The sequence below is a fragment of the Mirounga angustirostris genome, unplaced genomic scaffold, assembly GCF_029215605.1.
Source record: "Mirounga angustirostris isolate CCGP_5_RB_7025 unplaced genomic scaffold, mMirAng1.0.hap1 SCAF_12, whole genome shotgun sequence".
In the NCBI taxonomy this organism is placed as follows: domain Eukaryota; kingdom Metazoa; phylum Chordata; class Mammalia; order Carnivora; family Phocidae; genus Mirounga; species Mirounga angustirostris.
The window spans coordinates 14,579,714-14,593,674 of record NW_026991720.1 but is presented as its reverse complement, the minus strand read 5'-3'; the positions used below and the strand labels follow the sequence as shown (position 1 = coordinate 14,593,674).

Sequence of the window (13,961 nt, the reverse complement as noted above, 5' to 3'; positions counted from 1 at the left end):
CACAAAAGACACCTGTGGTTTTCTAGTACCCATAATATTAGCCATTACTATTGAGTGTTAATTGTGTGCTAGGGAATCATGTGTCTTTTTTTAAGAAACAGATGTTGTAAGATTGAATTGGGTGTTCTAGGGATTATAGTGTGAGGTTGCAGTTTGAAAGTGAATACATCTCAAAAAAAAAAGAAAAAGTGAATACATCTCAGATTATAGAAAATTTTCTCTGTTCCCAGAGGGAAAGAAGAAATAACCGAGATAGAAAAAACAAAGACTTAAAAAAAAAAAAAAAAGAAAGAAAGAAATAACAAAGACTTTTCCCCAGGTTGGGAATTGATTTCTGGAGAATTAGTGAGTGGTGATGTACCATGTTATAGTCTCCTAGGAGCATATTCTTTTTAAAAGCCAGGTATCCTAGTTAGGGGATTTCATATGCCAAGGTGGGAAAGTCTGTGTAGTTATGGTGTATTTTGGAAAAATTTGTGTGCATTCATACGTGCCTTATATTTATAGAATTAATAAAAAGATTAGGAATCAGGAAGAGTGTAATTTTAACAGTACATTGTACTTTGTCTCAGTTCTTTTTTTCTAAAAATAGATATTCTTTTTTTAGGTCTCGATCACATAGCAAGAATCCCAAAAGGTAAGCATACACAAAATATATATAACTAATGAAGTTTTTTTTTCAGAGGTAGTTTTTATAGATTAAATATCTTTTAAAAATGAATGAGAGGGAGTGCCTGGGTGGCTCAGTCGTTAAGCGTCTGCCTTCAGCTCAGGTCAGGATCCCAGGGTCCTGGGATCGAGCCCCACATCGGGCTCCCTGCTCGGCGGGAAGCCTGCTTCTCCCTCTCCCGCTCTCCCTGCTTGTGTTCCCTCTCTCTCTGTCAAATAAATGTGTCTCTCTCTGTCAACTAAATAAATTAAAAAAAATAAAATAAATAAAAAATAAAAATGAATGAGAATTACTAGGTTAGTACTCTTAATTCTTTTGTAGTTCAAGTTTGGGCATTGTGTTTTAAGATGAAACTGGTTAGAAGGTACTCGTGAACTGTAACTTTATCGGAGTAAAGTTATATATAGTGTCATGGTGTTAAAAGTAAAGCTAAAAATACTGGGGTGCCTGGTTGGCTCAGTTTGTGGAGCATGTGACGTCTTGATATTGGGGTTGTGAGTTCAAGCCCCATGTTGGGAATAGAGCCTACTAAAAAAAAATAAGGAAAGCTTAAGAATATTTTAGAATATTTCATTAAAATCTTTAGAAGCGCAGGTTAAATGCACGACAGAATTTATTTTAAAATCATTTTGGGTGGTACATGTCAGAAACGCAGGTCTAAGAGGTTATACCTGTTGAAAATATAAGTAGGTTAAGTAGTTGAATACATTTTTTAAAAGATTTTATTTATTTGAGAGAGATAGCGGGCATTGGGTCGTGGGGTGCAGGGCAGAGGGAGAGGGAGAAGCAGACTTGCCACTGTGCAGGGAGCCCGATGAGGGGCTTGATCCCAGGACTCTGGGATCACGATCTGAGCTGAAGGAAGACACTTAACCAACTGAGCCACCCAGGCAGCCCTACCTGAATACATTTTTGAAAGAAGGATCCATAGTGGCTTATTGAAGAGAAACTAAAATGCTTATTAGTTTACATTTTGATCTTCACTTTATATGAGTTTATTATCCCTTTGTACATTGATGACAAAAAAAAACTTTAAAATTTTGACTTTTGGCATTAAAATTTGAGGGCATTTTGACGACTTTATAGTTTTTACTAGTTGCTGGTAATTTTTTTCTAACTGAGAAAGGTGGGGAAACGTGTGTCATCATTTTTAATACTTCATGTGCAGTTTCCATGAGTCCATTCCCACCTAGAATGCCCTTTCTTATTGTCAAGTCCTACCATTTTTCTTGTTCAGATCACATCTTTTTGAAACCTTCCAGGTACTCTTATCTCTAAAGAGTAATTATTTCTCGAGAACTTTTCCCTATAAACTAGAGCATTTGTTGTTATAAAAGAAAACCTGCCCATTTGTGTCAGCCAACTTATATTGTTGTTTCTGAAATCTAGGATGAGAAATAAAAACATTGGGGCACCTGGGTGGCTCAGTCCTTAAGTGTCTGCCTTCAGCTCAGGTCATGATCCCAGGGTCCTGGAATCGAGCCCCGCATCAGGCTCCCTGCTCAGCGGGGAGCCTGTTTCTCCCTCTCCCACTCCCCTTGCTTGTGTTCCCTCTCTTGCTGTCTCTCTCTCTGTCAAATACATAAATGAAATCTTTAAAAAAAAAAAAAAAGAAACATTAGTTGGTGATACTATTCTTACTTACCGGTTGATTAATGCAAATTAGTCCCTTTGTTGAATAGATACTTACTTAAACTGTGTACATAGAACATCTTCAGATATTGAGGCCAGATATTTAATTTCTACTGTTCTACTCCCAGCTACTTGCCTCGTGATTACAATAGCCTCTTGACTGGTCTCTTAATTTCTGTACTTGCCCAGTTCTCTTCTCCACCTGTCTGTTTTTCACACATCAGCCAGAATGAGCCCTTTAAAAAGTGAAACAAATTACATCAGCCCTCTTTTCAAACTCTCCAAAGGTGTTCCATTTCACTTAGGAGAAGTGAAAATCCTCGCCATAGCTTTTAAGTGGAGTGATCGATCTGAGAGTGGGGTAGGAACTAGTTTATGTCTTTTGTCAGCATATTTATTAATAACTTCCCCTTGCTCCTTATATAATTTATCATTGAGAGCATCCTGGTTTGAATTATGAGGTACTGGGTCATCCTGCCTGTAGGTAAGACCCCTGAATTACTCCCCTTGCTCACTTCATTCCAGCCAAACAGGTATCTTTTAGTACTTCAACATTCTGAACTTTCTTCTACCACAAGGCCTTTACACCTGTGTTCCCCCTACCTGAAGCACCCTATTTTGAAATGGCTGATTAGCTGATTACCTTATTTTATCTTTGCTTAGATGCCGTTTTACCAGAAAAGCCTTTTCTATCTATCCTTTATAAAAGATTACCACCTCATTTCTGTCCATCTTTACCTCCTTAATATATCATTTCTTTACTAGCTGACGTATCTTTGTTGACTGCTAACATACTGTGTGGACTTCTTTCTGGAGCATAACCTCCATGAGGTTAAGGACTTTGCTTTATTTGCTGCTCAGTCTTTTTCTAGTACCTAGAACAGTGCAGTGTACACCCAGTAAATACTTAAAAAAATTTTTTTTTGGATTTTGAGAGGAGAGCGAGCGGGAGAACACGAGTGGGAAGAGGGGCAGAGGGAGGGAGAGGGAGAAGCAGATTCCCCGCGGAGCAGGGAGCCCAATGTGGGGCTGGATGCCAGGACCCTGGGATCATGACCTGAGCCGAAGGCAGATGCCCAACGACTGAGCCATCTAGGTGCCCCTAAATACTTTTTAAATGAATAATTGTCTAGAATTTTTTAAAAGATGAATGAAATTATACATTGAAAGACATAGATTCATTGTAATAGCTCAGAATGAGTGATTAAACAAAATACCACTTAATAAAACTTGGATTGAATGAATTTTCTTTTCCCTATGCTCCTTTTCAGAGATACTTTATTGTTGAAGTACTCAACTGTGGTTGATGCTGGGTCCACTATATATGTCGTTCTTTGAATATGTTGACATAAGCTGAATGCTTTTAAACTTCATTTAACAAAATCTTCACTTGAAAGTGAGCTGTTTGTAAATTGTATCACCTGAATATGCTTTTGAATTTATCAAATTATGAGAAAATATCACATTCTTAAAGTGACTCAATTTTTAACAGCTTTATTGGGGTATAATTTACATACCATAAGTTCACCCATTTAAACTGTACAGGTCAATCATTTTTTAGTGAATTCAGAGTTGTGGAACTGTCAAAGTCAAGTGTAGATCGTTGCCATTACTCTTAAAATGACCTTTAGAAGAAAGTTGCATAGCTTTCTTCCTGCTTGTTTTCTCTGCAGTGTTTTATGTCCTCTGCATGTGCCATTTCAACCCTCAGCCCACACGTATGTTGTTAGTTGTGTGACACAGCGGAGGCTACACAAGTGTTTGTCTTCTGGCTTCTTCAAAACATTTTTCCTTTTCTCTACTGTTCTCATACTTTTTTCAATTCCGATAAAGTTCTCTAAACTGATTTATGTATGTTAGTTTTTTCTACCAATTTAAGTACTGCTTTAATAGAGAACTGTGTTGATTATCCTGTGACTAAGTATATTGTGGGCATTTAGACTTATTTTGATGGTCCTGTCACCTTTTTAATTCAGTTAGTGACTTATCATAAACGATAGTCTTTCTCCTGCCTCTTCTCACTTTTATCCATATCCATCAGGTACATACTTTGTTTCTAAAGTATACCAGAAATCTTAGAAGTTTAAATGAAATACAAATCCATAAATCACCTAGAGAATACAGTCCAGTCCTTGGCATGTAGTAGTGTTATGGATTGTCTTAATTTTTATATTTTTTGATGTAAATCTGTACAATATTGGTTGAGCTCTGAGACTAGTGTTTCATTTGTATTTTGAAATTCTAGTATGTAGTTAATATGCCACCATTTTTTTTTGGTGTAGATGTAGCTGACTTGAAATAGAACTGGCATTAAGTCAGGTTACTGAGATAGCCTCTGTCTTAAAAGAAGAGGCTTTAGCAAAGGAGAAATGCATTGCTGAGAAAGCTAAAAACTAAAGCCCATGTTTTTTGTAGGTCCAGGTCCAGAGAGCATCGCAGACATCGCTCTCGCTCTATGTCACGGGAACGGAAGAGGAGAACTCGATCCAAATCACGGGAGAAACGCCATCGCCACCGATCCCGCTCGAGTAGCCGCAGCCGCAGCCGCAGCCATCAGCGCAGCGGGCACAGCTCGAGAGACAGGAGCAGAGAGCGATCCCGGAGGAGGTACTGAGGCGTCCGTGAGAGGAATGGAACTACCTTTATGGTTTAGAGGTGGAATACTAGTGGTTTGCAACTTGCATCTGGTCACATGTACACATTTGTGTGTGAGTGTATAACATTTTTTTCCCCCTGATTATATGGGTAGTTACAGAATACGCTTAGGAGCCAGAGTAAGAAATTGGAACCAATATGTGCTACAGAGGTTATTGCTTTTTCTCTTAGTGTATTTTGGAAAAAAAGTACTTTGTGGGCAATTTAGGTACCAATACTCAGTTTTTGCAGTATGTACTGGTGGATTATGGGTTCTGAGAAGCCCTTTCATTTAAAGAGTTTAGCTTTGTTTGACTTACTGTTTTCCAAACTTCTTTGAGCTGGTGCACTTTTTCAGAGCAGACACATTCTGGTATGTTATTTCATCTGCACTCTAGGTATACATTGCTATAGACCGTTAGCTTGGTGGGGCCAATTCAGAATCTTGAGGCTAGACTTTCTTGGCATGAACATTTGAAAGGTGCAAGGAGGGCAGATCTAGGGTGTGGTGCAGGACTTGAATATCTGTTCAGGACAAAGGATTAGAATGTGATAGAGCCTTAGCACTCAAAAACTACATCATCACCAAGCTCCCAAAACTTCTCAGGTCACAAGATGGTCTTTAAGCCAGGTCATTTCTATGGAACATAGAAACCATGCTTACAGTTGCTTTTTTTCATGACAACTCTTCTTAAGCATATATGTAATAAACCTTTTTTGAGTGCCTAGCACCTACTAGTCTTAAATTTTCTATCGATGACTCTCCATAAAGCCCATGATAGAATTCCCAGAAAGCGGATAAAAACCTTTTGGTGGGGATGGGGGAGAGGACAGAAGCCTTTCCTTGGAACCATTCACTCAAAGAGTTGGTGAATAGGCTTTCACTGAATATTTTCTTCTAAGTAGGTCCTTTTCCCTCCCCCAGCTTTACTGAGGTATAATTAAGATATTTGAGGTGTACTTTGTGGTGATTTGATATATACACACACACACGTTATGAAAGAGTTCCCACCAGTGGTTAATTAACATATCCTTCACCTCAGGTGTTTATCCTTTTTTTTTTTTTGAGAACATTCACGTTCTACTCTTATTAGCAAACTGGTTCAAGTAACTTTAATCAAAAAGAATTGTACACTTGCTTCTATACTAGGCCTAGTAAAAAATAACCAGGAAGTATACTGTGATTGAGCAACTTTATTCAAGTTAGAACACAAGACTAACATCTTTGATAATAAACAGACCATTAAAGTGCTAAAGTGTACATTCAGAGTAATATAGGAGTTTAGATGAGGGAAATACCATAGAAATTAAAAAAGGCTTCAGCTAGATAGTAGGTAAAACCAGGTAGTAAAGAGATATTCGAGATGGAGTAAATACCACAGACCAAGGCAGAGAATGAACAAATTCCCCCCGAGATTTACCTGCGCTGTATGTTTTGAGAGTCACCCTACTGCTTGATGGAAGGTCTAGAGAGTTTGTTTTGTGAACTTGCCCCAGGTCATTGTTGCTGGTATCTGTGAACTCTCTGTCTTTATTAAATGGTGGTCGGGATGGAGGGGAGGGGCATGTCCCCTCACCAGGGTTGTGTTATCATAGTCCCCAATGGTTCCTGCATTTATGAAGTTGTATAGGACGTATTTCTATCCTACATGACACCCTTAATATTTTCAGCATGTTTATAAACAGGTTTATTTTTGTAAAACTATTAAAAGTTTTTGCTTTTCTCAAGAGCACTTCTAATCTCGACAACTTAGTCTCTTTCAAAGTAGCCTTCTGTGTTTTTACCAAAAATAAGCAGCCAATTGCTATATCTTTGAGTTTAAATTTCAAGGTAAAGGTCCTAGTTACAAGTTTACAAGTCTTACGATTTGCTTTTTCCCTAACTGTGAAATAGTGGTATGATATGATTCTGTTGGTGACATTTCCCTGGCAACAGTGATCTTAATAAATGAGGACTTACCTGCACTTTTCTACTTCCTGGTCTGTTCAAACACCTAGTGCAGTCTTGAGAGTCAGACTACTTGGGTTCAGTGGCCTTGGCCAAGTAATCTCATTATCCTGTCTTCCCCTCCCCACATCTTTGAAGTACCTGTGTTATTAGGATTAGTGGTAGTTTGAATGACATAGTGTAAGTAAACTGCTTATGGATGGGACGTTGTAATCCCTCACAGAATCGTAGTTGATGCTCATCTCATGGTTCTTTTCCAGTTAGTACTGACCTCTGAGACTTACCTGCAACTGTGTCCTTAATTCTTAGGCATCATTTCTCTCCATATTCTATTCTTAAAAAGATTGTGGAGAGGATTAGTGTAACCAGACATGCACTGTGATTTTTTTTTTCACATCTTTTTAAAATCATGCTTATTAAAACCTTAAGGTAGAACATGCTCAAAATTGACATTAATTTTTGAACCTTTTTGGTTGAATCCTCCTCATTTCTAAAACTGAGTATAGTATTTTTTTCCTGCCTTAGAAGTTCAAAGTATTACTTGACCCATGCTCAGAATTAGGATCTGAGGTCTGGTTAAGTGAGATTATATATAAAGTACCAGGTCACTTGTAAAGAACCAAGTAAATGTAATACATATTACTGATTCATTCTAGATGTTGAAAGTAATAGATTTTATATTCTGATCCCATAATATCCTTTGATTTTTCCTTCTGATTGAATCTCTGCTAGGAGCTTGTTATCACTTACCTTTCTTAATGAAATTGGGTATGGGAATGGAGAGTTGGTAGGGTGATCATCTTTCTGTGTCTTCCATTCTTATTTTTTTCTCTTGGTTGAATGAGCTCACTCAAGAAGAGTAAAGAAGATTTCAAAAATAATAAATGGTTATTTAAAGCCATTTCATTGACTAATTCTCTTATCTAAGTCAAGTTTTGGCAAACTGTTGCCTGCAGGCCAAATCTGGCCCCATAGCCTGTTCTTTGAATAGCTAGTGAGCAATGGGTGGTTTTTACATTGTTAAAGGGTTGATAAAAAGAAAAGGAAGAAGAATACCCCCATAAGTATTTACACTCTGGCCAGACAGCAAAGAAAAAAAAAGTTTGCTGACCCCCATTCTAAGTCCTTAATTTCCACCCAGTTTGGCACCTACACTGTTAACACTTCCACTTTTTTAAGGTATTGTCTATATACTATTTTTATATTAAACACATTTGCCATGAATTAGAAAACCTTTATGATTACCTCTGAGATGATAACATCCTCCATTAAGTCATTATTGTAGCTTATGGTTTCTGACCCTTAATTTGTTTTCACTCATCTCCCTTGTCAGATTGGGTAGTGCTCTTTTCGGTCAGAAAACTGGCTCCTCTGTCTTTCTTGGATGTATTCTGTATAACTTCAGCTTTCAGTACCTTAATATTTATCCGATTCTTTCATTTGGATATTGGGTTTCCCAACACATTTTGCTCCTCAAATTAATATTTTTCAGATCCTCAAAAGAAAGATTCAGAGACCAAGACTTAGCATCACGTGACAGAGACAGGAATTCAAGAGACAGATCACCTCGTGACAGAGATCGAAAAGATAAGAAGCGGTCCTATGAGAGCGCTAATGGCAGATCAGAAGACAGGAGGAGCTCTGAAGAGCGCGAAGCAGGGGAGATATAATTAGCTGTGTACATATCCTCAATCCTTAAGCTTCCTATGGAGTTACATACTATTGTTTAGTTTACAGCTGTTGGGGGTAACAGTGAGCAGTTCCATACTCCGATCCAGATAGGCTAGATGCACAGTATCTAACTTGATCTGAACTGAACTTGTTTCCCTGATGAAGCCTAAAATTACATCCATAGTTTCTGGTGAACCTGTAATGCGATTCTGAAAGTACAGTTTTATATAATAAGATGCCGATATCTTTATTCTTTCTAGTAGGAGTGATAGTGAACGAATTGTGTTGCTTGCCTTGGGATTTTTTGAACATTTGTAAAATGCTGTCTTCCTTTCTAGTCCACAAACAGCTTCAGAATTTTTCTTTTTAATTCTTCTTCCTCTGACTTTTGTATCCCCTAATACCTCCACCCTCTAATTATAAGAGAAAGGGGGAGCAGGGAAGCAATATAACTTCTGTTCTAAGGTTCTGTTCCCATTTATTACTAGCTGATTACAGAGCATTTATACTGGAAAGTGTATTAAATACTGAGAGTTTTTGTTTTGTTTTATGGTGCCTATTTAGAGTTGGAAGTTGAACAGCTGTTGCATTACATACTTTGCTTTTTTTATTGAAATTTTGAAATCAAACAGGTCTTGATTTTTCTGTTCTATTGAATTGCTATGTTCAGGATGTTTTGGAAAGGGGGGTGGGGGCAGGGACTCTTTCATAAGCACTTGTTTTATTTTGTGTGTGTGTGTGGAGTATAAAGGCTACAACCTTATTGTAAAAATTAATAAAATGAAACAATCACCACCACCATCCTTAAACTGTAACTTGTCTAGTAAATTGTCACTAGAACTATTTGGTGTGGGCCATTTCTTCTGTTACATCTTTATTAGTGCCTTACTGTGCAAGGCACCAAAGGAAATAAATATATACTTGCCAAGATGAACTGTTGCTCCACCTGGGCCCCTTGCTGACTGTATTCCAGCTCCTTCAGGGCTGTTTGTAACAATTGCTATGGAGAATGACCAGACCTGGAAAAGATACTGGATTTTTCTGTTTTTTTCATTCAGCAAACTAAAATAAAAACATCGTATACTCAACATAACGAGAATAACAGTTTCTCCACTGAAGAGCTATGTACCTATTAGTGATTTTAAACAGTAGTTGGGGGGTAGCCCTTGTGATTCTAGAAAATCTGGAAACAAAAATACTTGAGCCAAGTTAGGGTCTGTGTGATCACCTTCTAACAGTTGTCTTTGGTCCCCCAGTTGTCTTTGGTCAATATTAAATTGGCAAATTTAATATGACTGAGATACATGGGCCACAGAAAGAGAAATTCTAAGTCACAAATTTACATCTAAAAGGGACACTCACCCAGTTTACTAAGCTGTGTGTCATTAACTGAAGGTTTCCTTCCATATTTGGTTGCACACACTCCAGTGGATGCATAATTCAGTCTGAGACCCATCTCCCCAGTAGCCCATTTTCTTTTACTCTTGGTTTCTGAGAAATTTTTTTTTTTTTAAATCTCCTTTGGATTTAGTACCTTGGGGTGTGGAGTAAGATCAAACAGGTTAAGCTGGTAGATACAAAACGACTGTGACCAAACTCCAAAACATTGGAAAATGTTTTAGCATCGTTTAAGTGAAGTTTACTATCTCTCTGCCTAATTGTATAAATGCTTATTAGCTGTTAAGGCAGTTCTAATTTGTAGGGCACTACAGGCTCCACGACTTAACAGGTCAGCAGGAGCCAGTGAAGGACGTCATCATCTCGGGCTGGGCTCCCACGTTAGAGCACTTGAGCTGCCTGGCTCTCTAACCATCTCATTTAAAAAATCCTTTCAGAATAATTCTGTTGCTTAGGTACTTCTAATATTTGGACTTCGGGATAAACGGTCTACATTTTAAATCATCACCCTTAAGCCAGGCAGCTAGTCTGAATTAGAATAACCCTAAAATCTCATCTGTAAGAAGGTGGAAGAGGGGCCAGTACCATATCCTCCATACTGAGAGGGATCTTAACACCAAAGATGATCCAGGGCATTGTACAGCTGTCTTCTACCCCTATTTTCTAAGCCGTATTTTCTGCAGCTATCTGGACCTTAATCCCCGTATCTTTTGGAGCAAGGAGCATGATGGTGAGGTTACAGTTATCTATAAAGTGCCACCACCTGGTATGGAGGGAAAGGTGGCAGCAGAGGACCCTAGGCTTGCCTCATCCCACAAACACAACTATCCATTCATCCTAAATACGCCAGAAATCAACCTCAAGACTGGCAGACCAAACTCCACAAGTAAAACCGAAGGTAGGAAGTATAGAGATGGAGTTTGGGGAGAAATGGGTCCTGGCTGCTGCAGAGAGGAGGGAGCCCTGGTTATGGAGAAGGTAGAGAGAGGAACACATGGGGGAACACAAAAGGAGAACGTTTCCTCATAACCATTGGTTTGGAAAGTGAGAGGAGCTGAAAGTGGGACTTAAAGCCAGATGTTTGTTAGCAGGCTGGGCTCCTGGAGAGTCCAGTCCGGAGGCTTCACAACTGCTCTTGGAAAGAAGGCAGGCAAACAACCTAGGGACAGACAGTGTGGAAATAGTGATCTGAAGAGTGCCGGCAGAACCCACGGGTGGGGGTGGGGGCGGTGTGGAGATTATTTTATCTTCTCGGAGTGTGACCAAAGGCAGCATTCACAGAGATACAGCTCCAAGAACAAAGAAGCTGGGCTGCCCTTGCCTGCCCTTGCCCTCCCACACGCCTCAGTATAAACACAGAGCCACCTGCAGGAACCGGCTGCCTAACTGGCTTACAGTAAGCCTCACACCCCTGTGCTTCCGCAGAACTGCCCTTCTCAGTCAAGCCTGCTTTAGTCCCAAGTGTGGCGAGCCCCCTCATCCAGAAGACTGGCACAAACCCCTGCCCATACCATGTTTCCCGACCAGAGCCTCATTTCCAGTGAAGGTGATGACAAGTTTCATCTCACAAGCAGATCAAAGCCCACCTAACTAAAACTCACCAGCTAAAACATTCAGGCCAGGGACCACACACTGACCATGGCAGGCAAGGGGAGCTTCTGGACATAAACGGCCTGAAGGATAGAGGAGCCAGAATACAACAGCAGAAAACACGCACCACACACGGAGACACTCCCTGAAGCACCAGGCCCTGGGCACTACATGACCTCTTCAGAAGGCCATTACTTTAAGGAGCAGGAGACTTAACTGGCTAACCCACAGAAGCAGGCAGAGATTTAGACAAAGTGAGAAGGCAGATGAATTTATCCCAAATTAACAAGATAAGGCCATGACCAGAGACCTAAGTGAAACAGAAGTAACATGTCTGAGGAGAATTTAAAGCAATGATCCTAAGGATACTTGTGGAGCCTGAGGAAAGAATGGAAGACATCAGTGAGACCATTACTACAGAGATAGGAGTTAAAAAAAAAAAAAAAAAGTGCAATGAATGATACTAGAAGCATGCATGGTGCAATGAACAGCAGGCTGGGAGAAGCAGAGCAACGAATTAATGACTTCAAGTAATAGAAAGTAATCAAGCTGAACAAAAGAAAAAAAATTACACAAAATGAGAATAGACTTAGGGAACTCACTGACTCCATCAATGTGTAGTAACATCATAGGAGTCCTGGAAGAAGAGAGACAGAGGGGACACAATTTTTTTGAAGCAGTAGCTGAAAACTTCCCTACACTGGGGAAGGAAACAGACATCCAGATGCAGGAGACACAGAACACCCATCAACATCAACATAAGCAGGCCAACACCGAGACATAATTAAATTTACAAAATATAGTCATAACAAAACCTTAAAAGCACTAACACAAAATAAGACCGTTACTTATAAGGGAAAACCCACAAAGCTATTGGCGGATTTTTCATCAGAAACTCTCCAAGCCAGAAGGGACTGGCATGATCTATTCAAAGTGCTGAAAGAGAAAAATCTGCAGCCATCAGTACTCTACCCAGCAAAGCTAACATTCAAAATAAGAAAAATAGTTTCCCAAACAAAAATTAAAGTTCATGACCACTAAACCTGCCCTGCAAAAAATATTAAAGGAGAAATAGAAGAGACAAAAAGTGACAGTATGGAGGTAGGAAGCAAATGCAGTAAAAATGACTTTCTATTTTAAAAAAATCCTTTAAGGGGGGCGCCTGGGTGGCTCAGTCGTTAAGCATCTGTCTTCGGCTCAGGTCATGATCCCAGGGTCCTGGGATCGAGCCCCGCATCGGGCTCTCTGCTCAGCGGGAAGCCTGCTTCACCCTCTTCCATTCCCCCCTGCTTGTGTTCCCTCTCTCGCTGTCTCTCTCTCTGTCAAAAAATAAAATCTTAAAAAAAAAAAAAAATCCTTTAAGGGACCCTCTAAAGATGCAAAATAGGACGACATATACCTAAAATGTGGGGAAGATAGGAGTCAAGAATGAGTTCGAATTTAAGCAACCATCAACTTAATACAGACTGCTATATGCAGAAGTTATATGCAAACCTAATGGTAACCACAAATCAAAATATAAATATTCAAAGAATAAAGAAAAATTCAAATCGCTCAAGAAAGCGAGCAAACCAAATGACAGATAAAGGGCTAGTATCCAAAATCTATAAAGAACTTACCAAACTCAACACCCAAGGAACTAATAATCCAATCAAGAAATGGGCAGAAGACGTGAACAGACATTTCTGCAAAGACATACAAATGGCCAACAGACACATGAAAAAGTGTTCAATATCACTTGGCATCAGGGAAGTAATCAAAACCACAATGAGATACCACCTCACACCAAAGGGGCTAAAATTAACAAGTCAGGAAATGACAGATGTTGGCAAGGATGCAGAGAAAGGGGAACCCTCCTACACTGTTGGTGGGAATGCAAGCTGGTACAGCCACTCTGGAAAACAGTATAGAGGTTCCTCAAAAAGTTGAAAATAGAGCTACACTACTGGGTATTTACCCCAAAGATACAAATGTAGTGATCCAAAAGGGCACCTGCACCCCAGTGTTTATAGCAGCAATGTCCACAATAGTCAAAGTATGGAAAGAGCCCAGATGTCCATCGACAGGTGAATGGATAAAGAAGATGTGTATATATATAGTGGAATATTATGCAGCCATCAAAAAATGAAATCTTAACATTTGCAACAATGTGGATGGAACTAGAGGGTATTATGCTAAGTGAAAGAAGTCAATCAGAGAAAGACAAGTATCGTATGATCTCACTGATAATGTGGAATTTGAGAAGGCAGAGGACCATGAGAGAAGAGGAAAAAATGAAACAAGAAGAAACCAGAGAGGGAGACAAACCATAAGAGACTCTTAATCTCAGGAAACAAACAGGGTTGCTGGAGTGGTGGGGTTGGGAGGGATGGGGTGGCTGGGTGATGGACATTGGAGAGGGTATGTCTTGTGAGCGCT

General features: G+C 39.4%; 1 protein-coding gene across 11 annotated transcripts in view; it reads left to right on the top strand.

Annotated features, from left to right (window-relative positions):
• The window catches only part of LUC7L2 (LUC7 like 2, pre-mRNA splicing factor), an 83,270-nt gene that overhangs the window by 51,954 nt on the left and 17,355 nt on the right, over positions 1-13,961 (top strand). For 5 of the 11 annotated variants that reach the window (XM_064574900.1, XM_064574899.1, XM_064574902.1 and 2 more), the window contains 2 exons: positions 608-637; positions 4,718-4,909. In XM_064574900.1, the coding sequence (XP_064430970.1) occupies positions 608-637; positions 4,718-4,909 (222 nt within the window). Of the gene's footprint in view, positions 1-607; positions 638-4,717; positions 6,902-8,376; positions 11,998-13,961 lie in introns of those variants that run through there. The other 6 variants (XM_045864195.3, XM_054505180.2, XM_045864194.3 and 3 more) reach the window with 3 other exon arrangements.